Here is a 23,812-nt window from a genome sequence, read left to right as displayed (position 1 = left end):
ACCACACCTAGGTGCTACTAATAATAGCGCTTGCTCGTGGGCCAAGCACTTAATCTGCACAGCAACCCTATCAGGCAGATACCGTTAGTATCCGTATTTTACCACCATGGGAACTGAAGTGAAATCAGGTGAGCAGACTTGACCAAAGTCACCCAGGTAGTAAGTGGCAGCATGTACTTGTCTCACCCCACCCTCTACTTTATTCTCGGGGACCTACAACTAGACTTGAGGCTGAAAGAGCGGACATGGCGGGAGAGAGGGACGGCAGACCCGACGAGTGTTCATTCCAAGAACAGTTTTTATTTGGAAATGCACCTCCACAACCTGGTGGCAGTCTGAGGGCACATGCCGTTGGCTTGCTGGTTTGCTCTCTTTTCCAGCCCAGGGCACGGGGTCCTTGGGGTTAAGGCACAAGGTCAAGTTCTCAAGGATCAACATCCCAGACAGCCTAAGCGGTCAGGGGCTTGGGGCTGGTGCCAAAAATGAACTAGGCTCCATTCTGGACTGTGTCATGGTTGGAGGGCCAGAGCCTCTGGCACCGGGACCTTAGCTCCCTCTTCTGCGGGGGCTGGCATCACCCACAGGCCAGCTGTGGCCGGGTTCTGGTGGGTATGAGTTTGGGGGGAAGAGGGAATAGCAGAGGCTAATTTTCTGGTGCTGGGTCCAGTTTATCTTCCTGAGGGGTGGAAGCTGAGATGGGCGCCTCGTCCCCACCGTTGAGGGACTTCTGCTGTTCACCACTGCTGGGTGAGGGGGTCCGGGTGCCCTGGGATCCCCAGCGGGTCAGGCGTTTTAGGGAGGAGTCACGGCGGGCAAGTAGATGTGGCTGGAAGCCTGTGAAGGAGCTACTGGTGGTGGGACGCTTATCTGGCAAAGAAAAGGCAACCGTGAGTAAGGAGAAAGGCAACCTAAAGAGAGAGGTTGAGAGGCCTTGTCTCAGCCCTTGGGGGAGAGGAGAACCTCCTGAACTTCAATCCCATGCAGCCTCTCTAGATCTGGAGGTATCCCTTTCTCCCTCCCTTCCCCCGCCTCACTCCAGAGAAAGTTCCAGGCTTTCCCCCTTCTCACCTCCAGGCTCAATTGGATGCATGAGCCGGTTCATCTGAACATTCCAGTGTTTCACGTTGGTGCTGGCCTGCCGCAACTTCCGCTGGGCAGCCTGTGGGGTCAGGGCCAGCGGACAGCATGTCAGAGACACCATCCTCCACGGGGTGTCTTGACCTTTTCAGGTCTGCAGGCCCCTTAGAATCTGATGAAGGCTATTGATCATCTCCCCAAAAAAACTCACATATTTCATAAAGAGTTATATAGATGAACTTCCAATTTCAGGGGTCTCATGGACTCCCAAAAGGGTCAAAAATTGTCATCATTATAGTTCCATTCATTAAGCAGCTAAGAGGTGCTAAGTATATTTATCATTTTAGTTAATCTCCAGAGCAGATGCTAACAACAAACCAGTGCAAAAGAAGTTAAATGATGGGGCTCCTGGGTGGCTCAGTCAGTTAGGCATCTGCCTTCGGCTTAGACCATGATCCCAGGGTCCTGGGATGGAGCCCCACATTGGGCTCTCTGCTCAGTGGGGAGTCTGCTTCTCCCTCTCCCTCTGCTCCTCCCCCTGCTTGTGCTCTCTCTCCCCCTCTCTCTCTGTTGAATGAATGAATGAGTAAATAAATAGAATATTTTTTTATAATGTTTACTTTGATTATGTTTTTTTTTAAAGATTTTATTTATTTATTTGATAGAGAGAGATCACAAGTAGGCGAAGAGGCAGGGAGAGAGAGTGAGAGGGAAGCAGGCTCCCCGCTGAGCAGAGAGCCCGATGTGGGGCTCGATCCCAGGACCCTGGGATCATGACCCGAACTGAAGGCAGCGGCTTAACCCACTGAGCCACCCAGGCACCCCTAGAATATTTTTTTTTAAAAAGAATTTAAGTGACTTGCCCGGGGACCTATGTTGAACTGTAAACCACCACACCACACCACCTCTCCAGGACCAAAAGCAAAACCTCTGCTCCACTGGTCCCCTAGCCCTTAGCAGTGGTTGTCAGGTGAGGGAATCACGGAGGAACTTCCCCTTTCTATGTTATGTGTTTTTGTGTCAGGATTTTTTACAATGACCAAGTCAAAATAAAATTATATTAATAGAACATAAAACATTTGGGGTGCCTGAGTGGCTCAGTTGGTTAAGCGCCTGCCTTCGGCACAGGTCATGATCCCAGGGTCCTGGATGGAGCCTGCATCTGGTTCCCTGCTCAGTGGGGAGTATGTTTCATTCTCTCCCTCTACCCCTGCCCCCAGCTTGTACTCTCTTTCTCAAATAAATAAAATCTTTAAAAAAATAAAGATAAAAAAATAATAAAAACGGGACGCCTGGGTGGCTCAGTTGGTTAAGCAGCTGCCTTCGGCTCAGGTCATGATCCCAGCGTCCTGGGATCGAGTCCCACATCGGGCTCCTTGCTTGGCGGGGAGCCTGCTTCTCCCTCTGCCTCTGCCTGCCATTCTGTCCGCCTGTGCTCGCTCTCTCTCCCTCTCTCTGACAAATAAAAAAAAAAAAATCTTAAAAAAAAAATAAAAACAACAACAACCAAAAAAACCCCTCTTCTATGGAGATGAGAGCCAAAGTACAGGGATAGCAAGGTAGGAGCTTGGAAGAGGATGAGGAAATTTTGCCCAGATTGATAATAATGATAAAAATAGCAGCTAATGTTTCTTCCACACTTGCTGCATACTAAATATCACACCCACCAGCTCCTTTAGTCTTCAGGCCACGCTTATTACTGGCCAGATGAGGGACTCGAATCTCAGAGAGGTTAGGCAATCTGCCTGAGGTCACACAGCGGGGAGACGGTCGACTCGGGGTTTGAGGGAAGGCTCCAAGTCCTCTGCGTGAGGGGCTCACCCCGTTGCCCACCCCCACCCCAGGCCTCACCTCCACGTCCTCGTCGGCCCTCTGCCGGTTCTGCCGCACCTCCTCCAGCTGCTGCTGGGCTTGCTGCAGGGAACGGCTCTGCAGCGCCATCTCCTGCTGCAGCTCTTGCTTCTCCTGCTGCGCCCGCTCGATGTAGCGCTCCTGCTCTTCCTTCAGCTGCAGCAGCTGCTTCAGTTTCTCCTCCTCCTCCTCTAGCAGTCTGCCGAGGGGGTGCGCACTGGGTCGTCTCCAGAGCCAAGGCACCTCGCAGGTGCTCAGCAAGGAGGACGCCGGGGAAGCAGGGGAGAGGAACGAGAAGGGGCCCCTCAGTCCTACCGGGTCTGGGCGAGGCGCACCGCCTCCTCGTCCCGCCGAGCTTTCACCTCCAGGTGCAAGGCCTCCTCGAGCCTCTGCTGCATCTCCTCCAGCTCCTGGATCCGCTGCCGCTGCCGGGCAGCCTCCTCCTTCTTCAGTTCCATTTCAGCCTGCATGGAGGCCCGGGCCTGTGCCGGGGCGCGGAGCAACGTCACCGGGGGCACCGCGTTGGGTAGAGGAGCCTGCCGGTGCGCTGCCCTTTCCCCAGGACTCCTCTAGGCTGGTCCACATAGTTCTCTGTCACATTGAGGGTCTGGGGAGTTCCTTCATGTCGGGATTCCTTCCTGATCTGATCTCTTTCTGGGAGCCTTACGAGGTCAGATAATGGTCAGTGAACAGATGCTAAATGGGGGGGGGGGGCGGTTAAAGTCACCCCCTGCCTAGCACCAGCCTTAATTATTATTATTATGTGTTATAATATTAGGTATTATGACTATAATTAGGGCTAGTGCCAGGCAGGGCGAGACTATAATTATAATAATTGTTGTAACAACTAAAGGTGTTTCCCAATTTTATCCTCATCATACCTCTAGGAGCACAGTTAGCATCAACATGTCACTGATAAGTAATTGAGCCACAGAGAGGCTAAGTAACTTGCCTGAGATCACAAGGCTCCTAAGTAGGCAGAGTGGCGATCGGATCCAGGTGTCTCTAACTCCGGCTCTAGATCTCTTAAATCCTATATCTGATTGCCTCTACATGTCTAGTCCGCCTCCACATTCGTCTCTCCTTCCTCCCATCCTGCATTCCCCAAACTGGTTTCACTGTACACTTAGATCAAGTCTAGTCCGATCTAGTCTAGCGTTGCAAACTCATTCCCGACTATGGGGGTCTTTAGCAGCATCTCTGTCCAAGCCCCGCCCCCAGCCCAGGTCTCCTCTACCACCTAGAGCACTCAGCTTCCGCCCCGCCCCATCTTTCATCTCAAGCCATCCCATGGCCAGGTTCCTGTACCCCCATCCCCTCCTCACGCCGCCCCTGGCACAGGGCCCGTCCCAGATGTAGGCTTCAAGTGCCGGGCTCTGTCCCAAGTCCCTCATTCCAAGCCCCGCCTCCATGCAACTCCTTACCCGGACCGCGGGCTCCGCCCCCGACCACGCCCCCAGCCCTCGGCTTTGGGTCAGGACTCTCGGCATCCCCACCTCCCCGCCCCCGCCGGGAGCCGGCCCCACCTGCTCCGCCTCGCGCAGTTGGCCCTCCAGCGCCTGCTGCAGCTCCCGGTGCTGGCTGCGGCGTCGCTCCTCCTCCTCCTGCAGCAGGCGCTCGGCCTGCCTCTGCGCCTCCTGTAGCAGCTCCAGCTCCTGCAGCTTCCGCTCCTTCTCCTCCTGCAGCTGCTGCAGGCGCAGCAGCTCCTCCTCCTTGGCTGCTCGGCGTCGCTCCCGCTGCTCCCGCTGCTCGCGCCTCTTCTGCTTCAGGTCCTTGTGCAACGACGTCTTCCCCTCGGCCTGCAGCCGGATCGCGGTCTGGATGGCTGCGGAGGGACAGAGAGGGGGTCAGCAGGGCGCCAGCCGGGAGCAGCGGGGTCCTCGAGGTGGCCCACCTCCAGAAAGGGGCCTTCGAGGCGGCTCGAGGCAGTCTCCAGCCTCCCGCTGGGCAGTGTCATCACCCCCCTTTACACAGAGAAGGCGACTGAGTCCAGCCAGACCCAGGCCACCCAGCGAGCACTCACCAGCTGTCCATTCCTGGCGCTGGCGCGTGTCTGAGGCGCTCATCTCGTACGTGCGGGTGGCTGTCTTCACACAGAACATGCAGCGCTTCCCCTCTCGGTCCGGCATCACCTGGAAGAGGGCAGGTGGTCCGAGACAGGCTGGCTTCACTGGGGTCCGGGTGCCGCAGGGGTGCTCCAGCTCCATCCCCTACCCCTTCTTGCTGACCTCCTTCCTGGGGCACTGCTCCCAGTCTGCCGGGAGCCTGTTTGGCCTGGCAAAGAGGTTAGTTCTGGGTGCGCTTGTGTCCCCGCAAGTCTTGTAGCCTCTGCTCTTTGGAGGTAGGGTGGGGAAGTTTTTGTCTTGGTGTCTCTCCATGGGGCCTGGCACCTAGTCCATTACCGAGTGTGGGTGCAGATCATTCTTGAACACCTTCCATGACAGGGTCCTCACTACCCAAATCATTCATTTTCACATAGCCCTGCCTGTTGGGTAAGTTCTCCATTCATTCATTCATTCCACAGATATCTTGGAATGTCTCCTGAGTGCGGCTCATTGTTCTAGGCATTTAGGATACTGAGGTGGGACTAACAGACCAAATCCCTGCCTTCCCTAAGCTTATATTTTACTGGAAAAATACAGCTACCACTTTTTGAGATTCTTCTCCTTCTTTTTTATTTTTTTAAGATTTTATTTTTAAGCAGTCTCTACACCCAACATGGGACTTGAAAACTCACAGCCTCGAGATCAAGAGACACACTCCATTGACTAAGCCAGCTGGGTGTCTCACGTATTGAGCTTCTTGTGCTCTCGAGGCTGAACTAGTGTTTAGATGCATCATTTTATTCACAATGCCAAGACAACCTTGCCAAGCAGGTATTATTAGTTCCACTTTACAGAAAAAGAAACTGAGGCTTTACTAGGTCCAGGAACATGCCCAGTTCACACTGCCTGTTGGTGGTGGAGGTGGGCTTTCTGCCTAAGATCTATGCTCTGTCCTCAGTGACACCTGTTTCCTTATGTGGCAAAAATGGAGAACCTAGGATGGCTTCAATAATTTTTTTAAAGATTTTATTTATTTATTTGAGAGAGAGAGAGAGAACAAGTGGGGTGAGGGACAGAGGGAGAAGCAGACCGCCCCATGAGCAAGGAGCCTGACGCAGGACTCGATCCCAGGCCCCTAGGATCATGACCTAAGCCAAAGGCAGATGCTTCACTGACTGAGACACCTAGGTGCCCTATAAGAATAATTTTTAAAAAATGTAAAATAACACATGTTGACAAGGATATGGACAAAGTGGAACTCTCATACACTGCTGGTGAAAATGTGAGATGGTACAGATGGTTTGGAAAACAATTTGGCTAGTCCTTAAAAGTTAAACATAGCATTACCATATGATCTAGCAATTCTACTCAGTATATACCCAGAGACATGAAAACATATGCTTACCCAGAAACTTCTGTATGGATGGCCAAACCAGCATTATTCACAATGGCCAAAGGATGGGAACAACCCATTGTCCATCAGTCCATGAGTGGATAAACAAAATGTGGTCTATCTATGTGATGGGATATTATTCAGTCATAAAAAGGACTGAAGTCCTGACCCGTGCCACAACATGGATGGACTTTGGAACTTTACACTGAAGAAAAGCCAGTCACAGAGGGACAAAATATTAGGTGATTCCATTCCATTCTAGGTACCCAGAATAGGCAAATTCGTGGAGACAGAAAGTAGAATAGAGGATACCAGGGACAGGGGAGAAAGAAGGGATGAGTTATTTCTTAATAGGTAGAGAATTTCTCTTTGTGATGATGAAAAAGTTTTAGAAATAGATAGTGGTGAGGGTTACACAACATTGTGAATGTACTTAATGCTAAGAATTGTACACTTAAAATGGTTAAAATGGCAAATTTCATGTTAAGGGTGTGTGTGTGTGTGTGTGTGTGTGTGTGTGTATGTAGGTGTATATATACATTTTTTTTAAAACTACAATTTAAAATAATTGTTTTAGGTCTCCTAAAATAATAACAGACAGAGCCAAGGGGGGAAAAGGGAGGGGAAGCACTGGAGGAGAGGGATGTGGAGAAAGACTAGGGATGAATAGAATTGCCAAAGCGAATGGAATTTGGGTGAAGGAGAAAAACTTTTTAAGGGGATTTTTGGAAAGTTTTGCTGCGAGGGTACCAAGTTGGCTCAGTCAGTTAAGTCTCCGACTCTTGATTTTGGTTCAGGTCGTGATGTCAGAGTCATAAGATGAAGCCCTGCAGTGGACTCCTTGCTGAGCGTGGAGGCTGCTTAAGATTCTCTTTCAGGGCACGTGGGTGGCTCAGGTCATGATCTCGGGGTCCTGGGATTCTCCTTCTCCCTCTGGCCCCCACTCCCCATGCCCGCCCCTCTCTCTCTCAGTAAGTAAATAAATCTTTTTTAAAAAAAGGATTCTCTTGGGGCACCTGGGTGGCTCAGTGGGTTAAGCCTCTGCCTTAGGCTCAGGTCATGATCTCAGGATCCTGGGATCGAGCCCCGCATCCGGCTCTCTGCTCAGTGGGGAGTTGGTTTCCCCCTCTCTCTCTGCCTGCCTTTCTGCCTACTTGTGATCTCTCCTTCTGTCAAATAGATAAATAACCTATTAAAAAAAAAAAAAGGAGTCTCTCTCCCCATCCCTCTGCCCCTTCTCCACACCCCTCTGCCACCCGCTCTCTTTCTCCCTAAAAAAAAAAAAAAAGTTTGCTCTGTAGCATGAGACATAAGACATCTCCTCTAAAATCCTTAGCAAAATCCAAATTACTCACCAGTGGCTTTAGTATTAAATTTGTTGCAGTTTGGGTTTTTTTGTTTTTGTTTTTTTTAAAGTGCTGGCATGCATGAGAATGGCCTTGAGGCACCCAGGTATATTTGGGTTACGGTCATCTAAGCAGACGTTTGCCACTGTGGCTTTTCTCCATCCACTCTCCTCCCGAGCCTCTTGCTTTTATACCACACTGGAGAGCCTCTGGGCCCTGAATTGCACTCCACCCCCTTCGCTGGTCCCCCTCACCTCCACGCAGCATTGTGCATCCAGCGGGATGGTACCCCTCTTCTCCTTGCACTCTTCACTCCCGAAATAGCAGAGGGAGCTGGGCTGCAGCTGGAACCAGCGTTCTGCCCAGTTCCTCCGCAGGTGCCCTCGCTTCCACAGGTAGCCCTGTCATAGCCAGAGCCAAGTCAGAGGCGTCACTGTGCCCCCCCCACCATCCCCTCTTCACCCTGTCTTGGGTCCTCCCTGAGTTCCCAGCTTGGCCTGACCTGCTTCAGGACATCTTGGATGAGCTCCTGGTAGACTTCGTGGATGGCCATGCTGAGGGTGTCCCGCCCCACACCTCGAAGACAGCGCCCCGAGTTGAAGAGCTCTAGGAACTGCCAGACGCTGAGCCCTCCGGTGGTCTGGGCGGCCTGGGCTTCCTGGGCCAGCAGCTCCTCCAGCTCACCCAAGCCCACCTCCAAGCTCATGCTGCTGAGCACCTTCTTCAGCAAATATTCCACCTGGAGGAGGCCGGGAGCCTGGTGACTATAACAGACAGTGTTGCCTATGACAATATCGGGAACGGGGCGGGGGCCCTCTCTGGCTCCCAGAGCCTGGGCAGAGGTGACCAGGGACAGGGAGTAGGGAAGCCAGACAACTAAATGTTGGTGGAAACCAGGGTGGAGTGGTGCTCAGGTGGCTCAGTCGTTAAGCGTCTGCCTTCAGCTCAGGTCATGATCCCGGGGTCCCAGGATTGAGCCCTGCATCAGGCTCCCTGCTCAGTGGAAATCCTGCTTCTCCCTCTCCCATTCCCCCTGCTTATGTTCCCTCTCCCGCTGTCTCTCTGTCTGTCAAATAAATAAATGAAATCTTAAAAAAAAAAAAAAAAAAAAAGAAATCAGGGTAGTTTGGAGGGGGCATCCTGGAGCCCCAACCCCAATTCGGGCATTCCCTTCCCCTCCCCAATTTCCAGTCCCATGTCCCATTCCTTCATGCTTTAAATCAAGGGCAGGGTGAAGGCTGAGGGCTGGGAGCCAGGCAGAAGCAGCAAATCATATAACACGTCAGAGGGGCACAAAGGCCCTCTCATCCAATACCCTTACTTGGCCAACGACCAAACTGAGGCCCAGAGGGGGAAGTGACTCGTTCTAAATCATACAGCAAGTTGGTGGCAGCTAGAACTCGAGTTGTATCCCATCTGAGTCCTTATTCCAAACCAAGCCCCAACCCCGAGGATCCTTCCCTTCTGGGAGGGCAAGGGGATTGGGGGTGGGTGTAAGCAGGGCAGGGACAGGAAACCTGCTACAGAGGAACAGGAAGTGGCGGTTGGGGTTCATCCTGCTGCAGTTTGTACATAGAATGTGTTGATCACGGCAGTGAGCAGCCTTCTGGCCTATGAGGGGCCCCCTTCCCCTGATAGGCAGGGGTCTGACAAGGGTATCTAGCCGTGTGCCTGTGCAGATGGACACGTGTCCCCTACCTGCCCCAGCAGCTGCTTGGGACACTCTCTGTAGGACTTTCCCTCTGGAGGTTACTGGTCCAGCTGGGAGTGGGGTGGGTGTACCAGTTCAGCGATTAGGCATCTCCCCTCGCCCTTCCAGGAGATAAGTCTGAGTGAGGTTAGATACGTTAGGACTTCTTGTGAACACAGAGGACCCCTCCCCACCATACCTAAGACCTAAATTCGCCCTGGCATCTCCACAGCCACCAAAAGGGCAAAAAGTTCAGGAGAAGGCTAAATGTATAGGGTAGAGGTGAAGTGGGAAGGGGGGGGCATGTGCCCTGGCTTCATCCATAAGTTGAGGAGATAGGGGAACACAATCCAGGCCTTTACCCCCAGATGCCCTCTGGAGCCAGAGCTGGGTGTGCCCCGGCTCTCCTCTATATTATAGAAGACAGGGAGAGAAAAATCTAGAACTGGGGCCAGATTTGGTTGCCCATCCAGCCCTGGAGTAATGGGCCAGACATCCCTGGAAATTCTCCCTTCCCCTCATCTAGTAACCTTCTCAGATTGCCACAGTGCCTGGAATCCTGCCATTCAATCTTAAATGTTTTCATTTTTAAATGCCCTGTAAGGTATCAGGCATTTACACTGTCATGTAAATAGAATCTGTGGTCATTTTCTTCCCTTGAGGGCTAAGAGAGCACTGAAGAAAGGGTAGTTTTGGTTTTTCTGAGCACAATGACTCTGATACAGGCAATTCTAGGCATCTGGAGACAGCTGGGGGCAGAGAGGCACCAGCATGGGGAGACCAAGAAGAAAGGGGATGTGGGAAAGTTACAGAGGCGATTTGGCCTCCTTCAAGGTTTTGCTGGCCCCAGGGATTTAGTCCCTGGGACTGCCATTGCCATTGCCCTCACCTCATCAGGAACCATGATCAGAGGGTACTTGTCCTCGGACAGGAAGTTGAAGAGGCACCAGAGGCGGAAGGCATCGTCATTGGAGAGCATGCTGTTCCCGTTGCTGTCCACCCGGTAGTTCTTCTTGGCCGTCAGGGTCCAGCAGAGCTCATCAAAGTGTTCCTTAACGAAAGCCCCCTCCTCCACCTGCCACCAGGCCAGCAAGTCAGCCAAAACGGCCAGCCCATCCCAGCTCTCCCACCAGACAAGTCTCTAGCTGCTTTCCTGGGGTCTCTTCCCTGCTCCCCACCCTGCCAAGCTGGGGCTCTCTAACTTGAGGAGTCCCTGAGCTGCTTATCAGGTAACTAGCTGATTCCCACCACCCACCCCCTCCACACACACTTGAGTCCCCTGCCGATAGAGAAACCTGTCCCTCAGCCCAGGGGAGAAAGGAGGGGAGGCCAAGGGTGGCGGGATGGACAACCAGGAAGAACCCAAGAAGAGAGGGACGGCTGGGAAGAGCAGGAGACACAGCCCTGGGGGAAGCCGGAGAGCCCTTTGTAAAGGTTATGGCTGGAAACAGCAGGTGAGCTGAGGAGGGGGTGGGGTGGAAGGGTGGAGGCTAGAATAGAGGTGAGGGAGATGGAGGAGGAAGTGAGGGGGGGCAGGGAGGGGGCGAGTGGCTGGAATCTGAAGGATGGAGATGGGAGGGCAGGGATGGACAGTGAGGAGTTTATAGGTGGGAGGAGTTGGGGTGGCAATGTATTGGGGCGCTGCACAGACTGGGAAGTGGGGAGAGGCGCCCCCTCAAGCGAGGCCCCACCTTGTCCAGGATGTACTTGTTGAGGTAAGGCATGTATCCCTGGCTGGACACGGGGCCGTCGTCATCATCCCGGAAGTGCTCCTCCAGAGCCACGGGGTCGTGGGGGATGTGAAGGACCGTGTACAGGTTGTGGGACAGCACCTGAGATAGAGTGGCGGTTTGCCTTCCTGTGTCCCAGCCGGAACCGGGCTAGAGGGGTGCTGCCACCTCCTGGCTTGTCCCCATTCCCATCCCAGCTAAGTCCTCTGCAGGCATTATTCAATTCAATCATAACTAAAATATAAGCATCTGAATACAGGGGAATATGATTCAGCCATACAAAAGAAAGACATCTACGGGGCGCCTGGGTGGCTCAGTGGGTTAAGCCGCTGCCTTCGGCTCAAGTCATGATCTCAGGGTCCTGGGATGGAGTCCCACATCGGGCTCTCTGCTCAGCAAGAAGCCTGCTTCCCTCTCTCTCTCTCTGCCTGCCTCTCCGTCTACTTGTGATCTCTCTCTGTCAAATAAATAAATAAAATCTCAAAAGAAAGACATCTTGCCATTTGTGACAACATGGGTGGAACTTGCATTACACTAAGTGAAACAAGTCAGAGAAAAATATATACCATATGATCTCACTTCTATGTGGAATCTAAAAAACAAATTAACCTCTCATCCCCCTACTGTAAGCTCAGAGACAGAAAACAGATTGGTGGTTGCCCGGGGTAGGGGATAGGGCAGCGGGTATACTGGGTGAAGGGGGTCAAAAGGTAGAACTTTCAGTTATAAAATAAGTCATGAGGAGGTATCCTACAACATGGAGACTATAGTCTGGCCTATCTGAAAGTTGCTAAGACTAGATTTTTAAAAATTCTCATCCCAAGAAAAAGGTTGTTTTTTTTTTTTTTTTTAAAGGTTTAATTTATTTATTTGACAGAGACAGAGAGATCACAAGTAGGCAGAAAGGCAGGTAGAGAGAAAGGGGGAAGCAGGCTCCCCGCTGAGCAGAGAGCCGGATGCGGGCCTCAATCCCAGGACCCCCGAGATCATTACCTGAGCTGAAGGTGGAGGTTTTAACCCACTGAGCCACCCAGGTGCCCCCCAAGGGAAAAGTTTTGTAACTATGTATGGTGATAGATGTTAACTGGACATTGCGGTGATCGCTTCACAATATTTATAAATACCTTGTCATCAATTTGTACACCTGAAACTAATATAATGTTATATGACAATTATACCTCAATAAAAACAAAACAAAACAAAATCCTAAACCATACACACCTTACTTGCACCAAGCCCTGAGCTAAGCACGTTATATATAATTCACTTAACCCCCAACACCACTGTTAATATCCCCGCTTTACAGATGAGGTAAAAGAGCTGGGATTCAAACCCAAGCAGCCATGTTCTCAGCCACTTCATTGGGTAGGGATGTCGTCTTTCTGCAGACAAGGACACTGAGGGTCAAGAGATCCAGGGACTTGCCCAAGGATCCACAGTGAGCAAGAGTCTGGATTCAAAGCCAGCTCCGCAAATCCCAAAACTCAGGGGCTTCCTAGGATGCTGGGCTGTCAACAGGGAGGTGGCTGTCGCCCCAGGGCAGGAGCCCCGATTTCCTATCATTCCCATCAAAGACTTGGGGTTCAGGCTGCAGCATGTCTGCTCCAGTAAAGGCAAGTGCAGTTCTCCCAGTCACTGTCCTTCAAAGATGGAAGGGAGCTGGGGAGGGCTCAGAGAAGGCTTGTGCAAGATGGTGTGTGACATGTGGAGGAAAAGGCCTGGAAGGGATGGTGGGTGGGATGGCGTGGAGGGGAAACACGAGTTGGATAACAAACCACGAAAGAGATTGAAGTTTGAACAAGATCAGGAAAAAATAAAATTGCCTTGGGGGTAATTCTGTTGTAGTACGTATCACAGAGGGAATGGTTCAAGTACTCATTACTGGGTCACCTCGGTGGCTCAGTTGGTTGAGTGTCTGCCTCCTGATTTCTGCTCCGGTCCTGATCTTGGGGTCATGAGATCGAACCCCACATTGGGCTCTGTACCGAGCCAGCAGTCTGCTTGGGATTCTCTCTCTCCCTCTTCTTCTGTTCTCTGCCCCCACTTGCACACACACTCTCTCTAAAAAAATAATAAAATAATAAAGTTCAGAGTAAACAGCCGAGCTGAGCTTGAAAGCAGGTGTGCCTGGCTCTGAAGTGCTGACCCTCAGGCTCTTTCTGCAGGTAGATTGTGACTCTGGAGACAACCTCTCTGTTCCTATGTCCCACAGCCCGTGTCCTCTTCTGCACATGAAACATGAGTCAGTGAATGCTGTGCAGAAGGGCTGTTCCCACCAGCAGCAGTTAAGCTTAGAATCAGTTCCTGAGGCAGGAGCTGGTAACATCCCAGAGGTGGCCCTTCTTTATTCTCTGGTGAAAGATGGGGGGGCGGGTGGAAGGGCGGGATTGGACTGGACTGGACGACACGGGACAAAGAATTGAGAATTTTTCCCAGTATTCCACTGAGCCTCAGGCTCCACTGCAGCAAAGCTGGAAGTTGGAAGGCCCAGCCAGAGGGAGCTTCTCTTTTCCCCTCACTCCCCTCTGGGCAGCCATCCTTGACCCCCACCTCCATCCCTACCCTCGTCCCCACGCTCTTCAGATCATCTCCTGCACCAGGTTTTTGTTTGTTGTTTTTATTTATTTGACAGACGGAGATCACAGGTAGGCAGAGAAGCACGTAGAGAGAGAGGAGGAAGCAGGCTCCCCGCTGAGCAGAGAGCCCGATGCGGGGCTCGATCCCAGGACTCTGGGATCATGACCGGAGCGGAAAGCAGGAGCTTTAACCCACTGAGCCACCCAGGTGCCCCTCCTGCTCCAGGTTTGGTTCTATTTCTCTCGTTCTAAAAGATAGGCAGTTTCTTCCTGATGAACTCTACCCTTTCCACCCATAGTTGGTAATGGAGCCTCGCTTTTTTTTTTTTTTTTTTTGGAGAAGCACCTCTCCCCCATTCACTAATATCTGTGTTATGGACTCTGCACCCCTGGCCCACCAGGCTGTGGGGGTGGGCACATCGGAGTCATGGTGATTGGCTCAAGGAAGGACACATGACCAATCGTGGGCCAATGAGAATCAGCCCTACGATTTATTTATTTATTTATTTATTTATTTTTATTTTTATTTTTTTTGCTTCCTCTAGTGGAAAGAGGTATACTCTTCCACAGAATTGTTAAACTGTTGGAAGGTAGATAAACACCTTCACCCTCCGCGCCTTGGTTTCATTGTCAGCAAAACAGTGGGATAATACCTGTTCCGTGGACAGGCTGTGAGGATAGAGTGAGAGGACATATGGAGACAGCCAGAGTTAAATCTGCACGGAGCAAATGTTAGATCCCTTCCTGTATAGAAAGTGAGATTTTTTTTTTAACCTAATGAATTGACATAGATCAGAAGACTGATAACCTCAGGTACTGAAGAGGTTGTGGAGAAATAGGGCCATTCTCAAATATCCTACTGTTGAGGTGTGAATTGATAATCTTCCTGGAGGGCAAGAATATTATCAAACTTAAAATTGGGAATGACTCCAGCACTTTTTTTTTCTTTTTAAGATTTATTTATTTCAGAGAGAGAGAGGAGAGTGAGTGTGTGTGTGTAAGCTGGGGGAGGGGCAGAAGGAGAGGGGAAGCAGGCTCCCCGCTGATGGGGAGGGCTTGATCTCCCAACCCAGAAATCATGACCTGAGCCAAAACAAGAGTTGGTTGCCAAACCGACTGCAACTGCCACCCAGACGCCCTGCCCCTCACATTTCTAATCACCTAACCTGGAGATGCTCAAGAGAACAGAGCTGCACATACAAGAATCTTCACAGAGGCATTGTTTATAAAATGAGCAATTGGAGACAGCTTGAGGCTCCTTCAGTAGGGACAGGTACATTGTGTCATGGACCTATGTGTGGTTGGAAAGATTTTCCATCCGCCACTTGCAAGCTTATGGGTAAGTGGTTCTCGAAGACCTTGTTGAGAAGATAGAAAGATAGAAAGTTGGCCTACTCCAAAGGGTTTTTTAAAATGAAGAGCTTAGCACAGCACCTGGTGCCTCGCTCATCGTTTAATGAAAGTTGTGTGTTATTTTTATTACGTTTTTATGAACAGACACGGAAAGATAGGCATACTATACTGGCTGATGAAAAAAGCAGCTATAGAATGAAATGTTTGTAAAATAAATGTGTGCAAAGATTAGGTTGAACCATAGCAAATTTTAATAGCTGTTTTAATAGGCTGAAACAATAAAATGTCAGCAATTTCATATGGTTCAACTAATCTTTGTACACATGTTTATGTGTATGTAGGAAAAATCTAGAGGACTCAGCAAACTGTTAACAACTATCACCCCACCATCCTTCCCGAGGGAGGGGAGGAACTTCCATTATCTTTAACATTACATTTGTCTTTGAATTTTAACTACTACCATGTTTTACTTATAGAATAAATTTCATCTTCTTTAAAATTATATTCTTCTGCACTGTGATTTTTTTTTCAAACAGGAGCATATATTGTTTTTATGACAAAAACTTTAAAACTATAGAGATAAAAAGCAAAGAGTACCATAACCACTGTTATTAATGTACCCTTTTATTAAGTTGCTCTCTAATAACATTCCTCTGCTATGCCCTTTTGTGTGAGCATTTCTGGGTGCTCTACATTCCTTGAGGGCAGAAAGGACTCTAAGTTCAGCCCTGATTCCAGAGCTCAGTACCATGTCCCACATATGATAAATGTTTTGACTGACTCCTCAAGTCTAACTTAAATGGTCCAATGGTTTCCTGTTGTTCTCAGAGTAAAATTCCAAGTCCTTCCAGAGGCCTTGGACCCCCTAGAACCTGGCCCGCCACACCTTCTCTGGCTTCATCCCTTTTGCTCCCTTCTCTGCAGCTACTCTGGCCCTCTTGACATTCCTCAGATGGGCCAGCCACACACTTGCCTCAGGGCCTTTGCCCTTGCTATGCCTTCAGCCTGGAACATTCTTCTCCCAGGTCCAGGCATGGCACACACCCTCTTCTCCTTCCTGTCTTTACTTAGATGTCACCTTCTCAAGGAGGACTTCTCCAGACCACCTTATTTAAATCTATAACCCCATCCCCTCTACCCCCCATCTATCCCCGTTTCCCCTTTATTTACTTCCATGTCATGTATCATTTTCCATCACATGATATATTCTTACTTAGTTTGTTTTTCATCTGTATTCTCTGACTAGAATGCCAGCCCCTCAAGGGTGGGGATTTTTGTCCCTTTTATTCACCTCTGTATTCACGGTTATATCACGGGGTCTGGCATATAATGGACATGCAATGACTATCTGTTGAATGAACTGAAATGCATTACAGGAAGAAGTAGGAAAAATACTGGGGCACCTGGGTGGCTCAGTGGGTTAAGGCCTCTGCCTTCAGTTCAGGTCATGATCCCAGGGTCCTAGGATCGAGCCCCGCATTGGGCTCTCTGCTCGGCAGGGAGCCTGCTTCTCCTCCTCCCCTCTTTCTGCGTGCCTCTCTGCCTACTTGTGATCTCTGTCTGTCGAATAAATAAATACAATCTTTAAAAAAAAAAAAAAGAAGTAGGAAAAACACAAAAGTCAGACAGACACAGACTGAATCTCTCTGCGCAAATGAACCTCACTGGGACTCGGTGCTCATAGGTCTAAAAACAGGGTTCAAAGAAATGACCTACAAAATCCCTGCCGCCCTAGGATAGAAGGGGCCACACAACCGCAGTTATCTTAGCTGTTGCTTGCCTTGGTTCCCTCGTCCACACTGTCCTCTAAGACCTGCCTTCCTCACCTGTACCTTTTGCCAGTGGCATCTGAGGGGTCCAGGACAGAGGCTCCAATCTCTGTGAGCCATCAGGTATCAGGACAAGAAGGAATTAAAGCACCAGACACCGGGGGCTCAGGGCCTCTCCCCAGAGAGCTCGGCAGACCTCAGACTGCCAGGCTTCCTGTGCCTGGGCACGGGTTGAGTAGGGTTGGGGCTAGAGGTGGGGAGAGGGCCTGACCTGAGGAGGGTCACACTGGAAAGGAAATGGCAGAGGTAGAGGCCAGAATGTGTGGGAGTGCACTGGCTGATTTCAGTCAATCCTCAGCCCTGGAGGCAGGGCCTCTCATTATCCTCCCTTTACCTATCAAGGCACAGAGAGGTTAAGTGTCTTCCTGGATGTCTATCTCCAAAGGCCTGCTCTTGATCTCTCTGCCACTGTGAACTCTGGCTGAGCCTCAGAATCACCTGGGGAGCTGCTGAAACCCACATGCGCTGGGGCCCCGCCCCTCCCAACTGACTCAGAGTTTCCAGGGGTGGGGTCCAGGTGTTTGTAGCTTTCACAAGCTGCCCTTCGGGGCCCTCAGAGAGGACTCCCACAGTCTCACCGCCCAGCCAGGCAGCCCCTGACCTGGGAGTTGGAAGCCACTGACCTTTGAGAGGCTTCATTTATGCACTGTTTCCTCTGAAGGCATGTGGGGAAGTGGTTCTCCTGGAGGGGCTTGTGAGTTCCCTAAAAACTCGAGTGTGGGGATGGGGCAGGTGCCGTGCCCATGGTCCTGCAGTTTCCAGCCTTCATTGGCGCACATAGGACGGGTTTGGGAACTCATGCACAGCATCGAGTAATGACTGCGGAGAGAATGAATGATCTCTCCCTTGCCTAGAGGGCCTATAGTTCTTTTTTTTTTAATGCATCTAGGTACCACGTGATTCTTTTATAATATACAGACCCATTTAAGAGTTGCTGAATGTATTTTTCTCAGCCAGCGGGTACTAGAGCATAACTATTATCCCAAGGGAGGAACACCGGGAATTTTAAAAGGTGGGAATCTCTGGATGAGCTGTGTGCCTCCTGACAGCAAGAAAGGGCTAGATGGGGGGTGGGGGAGGGGGGACGCCTGGGTGGCTCAGTCTGTGAAGCATCCGCCTTTGACTCAGGTCATGATCTCGGGGTCCTGGGATCTACCCTGAGTAGGCTCCCTGCTGAGCAGGGAGTCTGCTTCTCTTTCTCTCTCTGTCCACCCCACCCACTGTTCATGTTCTCTTGCTCTCTCTCGAATAAATAAATAAAATCTTTTTAAAAAGTAAAAGAAAAAGAAAGAGCTAGAAGGGGTTGAGGGTAGGCACCAAAGACAAGACAGGCTGGGAAAAGGGAAAGGAGAGGCCGCATCCAGGGTCGATTTAGTCTACTTCATGTACTTTGTTAAAATTTCTTTTAGTAGGCTAACTGGTGATCCCCCGTTCAACCCTCTGCCTTTACAGGTGAGAAACTAGCGGTTCAGAGACAGTGCACACTTGCCCAAGGTCATCGAGCTGGGGAGCAGGCCTGTGTGGCTCTGAGTCATGTGCTCTGCACATCACTAAATCATCGCATCACTCCCTGCCATCCCAGCCCGAGACCAGCGGCAGGGAGGTGTCAGAAGAAAGCTGAGGATCTGGCGCCTGGGTGGCTCAGTCGGTTAAGCATCTGCTTTTGGCTCAGGTCATGATCCTAGGGTCCTGGGATCGAGCCCCGCATTAGGCTCCCTGCTCAGGTGGTTTCTGCTTCTCTCTCCCATTGCCTGCCATTCTGCCTACTTGTGTGATCCCTCCCCATCTCTCTATCAAATAAATAAATAAAATCTTAAGAAAAAAATATAGTTAAAAAAATAAAATAAAATAAGTGGTTCAGTGAAGACAGTGTTTAAAAAAAGAAAAGAAAAAAGGCTAAAGATCCCAGCCAGCAGATTCCTGGACTGGAATTGCTCTTAACTTTCTCACCACCAAAGTGAGGGTTGTTGTTCCCCTCCAAACACAGAGCCTGAAACTCAGACCTGAAAAAGCCAAGTCGGGAAGGCCCCAGTTTACCCTCCCTGCCCACCCCGGCTCCTGCCAGTCAAAGGGAAGGGGCAGGCCTGCTTCCTCCTAAGAGCTCACTAAGCCAGAGACATACTGCTCCATCCACATCCCTAATTCCAGGGCCCTCACCCCAATTCTTAGCTGATTCCCCTCTAGGCCTAGTACCAAGTCTGCTCCCCAGGGAAGAGAGGAAAACCATCATTGCCAAGGCTTTTCTCCTTGCAGCCATCGGGCAGGACTCTTACTCCCTCCAGAGTTCTTTAGATAAGGAGGTTCTGGGGACCCTGGGAAAACTCAGGCAGTCCTCAACTCCTGGGAAATTTGGTGCTCCGCCTAAATCCTTCCTGTGAAGAAGTGTCATGCCTATTGGTCTAATAGTACTTTTCCCAACGCATTTGGACAGAGGCCATTGTATCCTCTACAAGAATTCAAACAGAGGAAAACCCATCTGCTCTCTCCCCAAGATTTCCTTCTCCAGAGAGAACAATCCTGACTCCTTGGGCTACTTCTCAGAGGTCTGGCTGCTCTTCCTCCTCCCTCATCATGGCTTTGCCCACGACAGCCAGTGACAGCCCAACACATTAGGGAAGTAGTGACTGTCACAGAAAGACACTGCTTGCTGGGCTGGTGCATGTCTCCCTGCCTGGTCCCAATCCAGGGCCCTAAGGCCAGGGACAGTGTTAGTGAGGACAGACTAACCCCAAGATCTTTTCCCTTCTCCCCCAAGTCTTTTCAGGGGTGGGGTTGGTTCCCCCGGTATCTCTGTCATCTGCTTCCTCCTCTGACTTCTGACCACTTCTCTATTGCTCCTTTGTCTTTCCGGCATCCCTGCCCCCAACACTATCACTACTTCCTCCTGTTCCAGTATCTCCCACTATGGTCTCAAGGAAGAGATGCCTTCCCTATTCTTCTCTTGCATGACATGGGCCCCACTGTGTCTGCCTGACCCACCACCTGGCCTGAGACTCCCACTGCTAGCAGCAATTCCCACTGCTAGCAGTGGACATGTTTTCTGTTGAGTGGGGGACAAAACTTCCTTTGCTCTTCTGTGACCAAAGGCTGCTGGCGGAGGGCTCAGTGTGAGCAGTGATGTGGTGCAGATGGTGGCCAGTTCAAGTATGTGAGCTGCTAACAGAATCTTCCCTGCAGATACTCAATGTGTGGGGGTGAGGAGTGGGCATCAATCCAGGTGGAGGCCGAGAAAAGAGGGATAAGGCAGAAAGCCTTACTGGCTGAGGTCACGAGGAAAAGGGGTAGCCACTTTCTATGTGAGGGGTAGGTATAGAGAGCCTGGAGCGGATATAGGGGCTACAGGTAGTGGAGACAGAAGACAGTACCTTGGAGAGAACAAACCATGGAGGTTGGGACTGTTCCTATCCTGAAGCCCCCACTAGATGACATGATGTGCAATAAAAGGATTTAAGTAAAATGTAAAGAAGAGCCTGCCTATTGAGGAATCCTCCTCAAGAATCAAAGGTAGTAGTGGCCTATCTTTGCTGGGGGAGTCAAGAATCATTTTTTGAATGCTCATAATTCTAGCTAAGGGACAGATTATGGGACAGGACCAGATTGGAACATCCAAGTTTATTGTGTCCTAGTTCAGCAAAGGAGGGGGTTGGTATGGGGGTGGGGCACAACGCCTACCCTGCCTTTTTCATCTCTCCCAGATTTGCAAGCACCTCCTATCTTGGTCATTAAAAATGGAGGCTTCCTTGAGGCTGCAGGCATCCTTGGGGGTGCTCAGAAGAGACACCAGAAATCTAGGGCCCAGCTTCACGCCAGGCACATAGTCACTTGGTCAACATGTGAACCGAATGAATGATCATCAGTAAGGCAGGTCACTGAGGGCTGAGGCTTACCCTGCTTCTGTCTCCCAGGGTCCCCAGGTTCCAGTGGCCTGGGGCCTTGTTTCTTCCCCACTGACCAGGGTGGAGAAGGCAGCACTAAGCCAGGACTGGAGAATGGAAGGAGAGAAACTTGCTGGTCTCCCAGGCATTGTCTAGGACCGAGCACTGAACTGTAAGGCAATCACCAATGGGGCTCTTCCTGGGCTCAGATTCAACCCCTTCCCTGCCTGAGGTCCCAAGGCCAAAGAGAACAGTTTCCCAACCTGAGAGGAGTGGGCAGCGGGCTGGGCAGCTGCAGAGCAGGGTCTCAGTCCTTGCCCCTTCCCAGCGCTGTTGCATCTGAGAGACAGGGCTCAGAGGAGCTGTTCTCTGGCAAAGGCGACCCAGTCAGCCTGATTTGGAATTGGGAGAGGCTCTTTAAGCCTCTCACTCAGCTCCAGGAGGAAGTGACTGACAAGTACTAGCTAACCGTCTCTCTTCAAAGCCAGGAGGAAGCAGCAGGAGGGAGTAGGGTGCGTGCCCTGCTTCACTCTGGGGAGATGTGTGCTCATCACACGGAGTGTAGGATGTAGCCTGGCCCGTTGGCCTTCACAACCTTATGATGTCACCTGCACCCTCCAGAGAGTTGGGGGTGGGCAGGTTTCAGGGCAAAGGCTATGCATATTACCTCCCTGGGGCCCCAGAACGCAGGCAGCAGCATCCACCCGGTAGCGACGTCCCGGTTACCCGGTCCCGGCTCCCCTCCCCAGGCCTGGGCCTCTGCATGGCTGAGTTCCATCCGCGCAGCGTCCCCGCCCGGCTCCGGGGCGCCAGGGGCCGAGGAGGCGCTACCACCGGTCACCCCGGGCCCCGGAGGCCCCTCACCTTGAGCTGGGACTTGGAGACCTTGCCGCTCTTCTCCACGTCCAAAGCGGTGAAGGCGTACCAGATGGACTTGAGCAGCTCCTTGCGCAGGGCCATGGCTGAGGTGCCCGCCCGGCCCGGGGGCGGCTCTGACACCGAGATCCGGTTTCAGGAAATGCGAACGGCTGCGGAGACCGCAGAGGGGCCATGGCGCGGAGCAAGAGCTCCACCTGCCTGCTCGAGCGGGCTCCCCGTGCTGCTGGGGGTTGTCGCTCTCGCGGAGCTCCAGGCCCACTCTCTGCGCACCGCCTGGGAGCCCAGCCCCGGAAAGCCCAAGGCCTGCTGCTGTCCAGTGTGTCTCCTGGGGCGTGGGGCCCTTTACAAGTCTCCCCAGCCCCAGAAACTTCTGGGGCTTCCTGGGTTCCCAGAGGCAGCTTGCTGAGGGGATGAAGGAAAAACAAAACAAAACCAAAACAACAAAAAGAAACACAAAGCCCCCCCCCCACCCCCGACTTTGGGAGGGTGGTGGTAGAGGGTGTCCTGCCTCACTTGCACACTTCCCAGGCAGGAGGCCTTGCTCGAGCTACTAACCTCCTTGAGCAGTTCCCTCAGGGGAGAGCGGGAAGAATACCCACCTACCCATTTGTAAGGTCTGGGCATGGGTGTGAAGCAGAGCAGGGATGGGACAAAGCATGACTTTTAGGGCCGTCTAACATCACTGTGGTGGCAGGGCTCCTCCCAAGCGGAAGAAAACAAAAGCGAGGACATATAGTTGGCAGAGGAACTGGGCCAGGGCACCTCTCCAGGTCAGGCGGGCTTGGTCCGTGATTTGTTGCCTCCCCACCCTCAGGGCTCTGGCTCTAGAAGGCCTCAGCTCAGAGCGCTGCCCACTCTGGGGCCCGTTGGCCCTGAGAATGGGAGCCTGTTTCTGAATCTCAGGGCCGTGGGGTGGGGGGGGGGGAGGGTGAACCTTGTGCAGGGGGTGGGGGAAGCTCCTGGCTTGCCGACAGGAGGCCTGGCACTCAGGGTCCTCCACGGCTGTGCTTCACTTTCTTCAGATCCACTGTCTGTGAGGTTCCGGGACCTGCCTGCCCAGAACAGTGGTCATGGGTGTTGGAAGAAGCCTGCTTGGGTACCTGAGACACCCCTCTTCCTAGGGGCATGTCCCAGGCCTCTCTGCTTCCAAGGAGCTGCTGGCATGAGTAAACGGAAGACAGAGTACCTGGGCTGGGGGGAGGGTTCCATTCCCAGGTGGCAGGAAGGGACTGGGCACATCCATCACCTTGGAGACAGGAAAAGAGGCCTCTCCAGTCCCTGCAATGTCCCATGACAGACGAGGCAAACCCAAAGAGTTCTTCCCATCATGTCCCCACCCCCCTTCCCACCAGGGCTGGTCAGCGCTCCCACACTTTCACTAAGGTCCAGTGGTGGTTTTGGGATTCCATAGCATGGTCCCATTGGGCATCTCCAGAGCTGGGACTTCAGCACCACAGTAGCACAGTCATTGGAGACCCTCGCTAACCTTGGCAAAGGCACCTCCTACCCCGACTCCACTCTGGGGTTTTGCCCACTTGGAGACACTGACTATGTGCACAGTGGGGGCTGGGCACGGAAGGGCTCGATATCACACAAGGTAAGGTAGGAAAAAAACACAGTTCCTCTGAGCCAACCATCCTGATGTCTGAGATCCAACCAAAGCCTGGAAACAGTGGTCACCCTAGGCCCGTCTACCACCCTGGAGCCCACCTGCTCGGGTACGGGCAGGAAGCCACCTTACACCCATGCCCCGGGTAGGCCAGTCCCACCAGTCTGCACTGAGGCCCAGTGGGGTTGGTCCAGGGATACAGGGCTAGGAGCCTAATTCGACCAGCCCTGGTATCAGGGCCCAAAGTCGAAAGGAGGGAAGCAGGGGCCCAGGTGGAAACTTGGAACTTTTATTAAATACTCATTCACCCATTTGCCACCACCAACCAGAGCAGGAAAAAAATTATCAAAATGGAATTAAAAAAAAAAAACAAACCAAAATAAATTCAACCCAATCCCCAGTATGTACAAGGCCACTCCCTACCTCTCTGGCGGAGAGGAGAGGGGCGGCTGGGGGTGGGTGGGGCTGGGCACCTTTTCTCCAACCACAGGGTTCTGTGGTGGCAGGAAACCCTGCTGCCAAGTGGCCAGGCACCTTGGCAGGCTTCCAGGGAGGTGGT

At 51.8% G+C, this 23,812-nt stretch overlaps 1 protein-coding gene across 1 annotated transcript; it reads right to left on the bottom strand.

Moving 5' to 3' along the window:
- Nucleotides 1–275: 275 nt before the first annotated feature.
- DEF6 (DEF6 guanine nucleotide exchange factor) lies at nt 276–22,513 on the bottom strand. The gene is made up of 11 exons (XM_047733557.1): nt 21,630–22,513; nt 11,094–11,234; nt 10,292–10,477; nt 8,215–8,451; nt 7,967–8,113; nt 4,952–5,060; nt 4,455–4,753; nt 3,244–3,410; nt 2,929–3,127; nt 1,069–1,159; nt 276–867 (listed from the first exon to the last, which is right to left on the bottom strand). The coding sequence occupies exons 1-11, from the start codon at nt 21,723–21,725 to the stop codon at nt 644–646; spliced, it is 1,896 nt and encodes a 631-aa protein (XP_047589513.1). The 5' UTR covers nt 21,726–22,513; the 3' UTR covers nt 276–643.
- Nucleotides 22,514–23,812: the final 1,299 nt, after the last annotated feature.

The sequence above is a fragment of the Lutra lutra genome, chromosome 6 (assembly GCF_902655055.1).
Source record: "Lutra lutra chromosome 6, mLutLut1.2, whole genome shotgun sequence".
Lineage (NCBI taxonomy): Eukaryota > Metazoa > Chordata > Mammalia > Carnivora > Mustelidae > Lutra > Lutra lutra.
Note: the sequence above shows the minus strand (reverse complement) of the source record. Positions and strands in the feature narration are given on the sequence as shown.

What these genes read in the sequence shown, in the direction of transcription:
- DEF6 (XM_047733557.1), bottom strand. Translation starts at nt 21,725, where the DNA reads ATGGCCCTGCGCAAGGAGCTGCTCAAGTCCATCTGGTACGCCTTCACC. An exon ending in TCTCCAAGTCCCAGCTCAAG is followed by an intron (nt 11,235 to 21,629) that starts GTGAGGGGCCTC and finishes ACTCTATCTCAG; the next exon opens with GTGCTGTCCCACAACCTGTA. An exon ending in TGATCATGGTTCCTGATGAG is followed by an intron (nt 8,452 to 10,291) that starts GTGAGGGCAATG and finishes GGCCTCCTCCAG; the next exon opens with GTGGAATATTTGCTGAAGAA.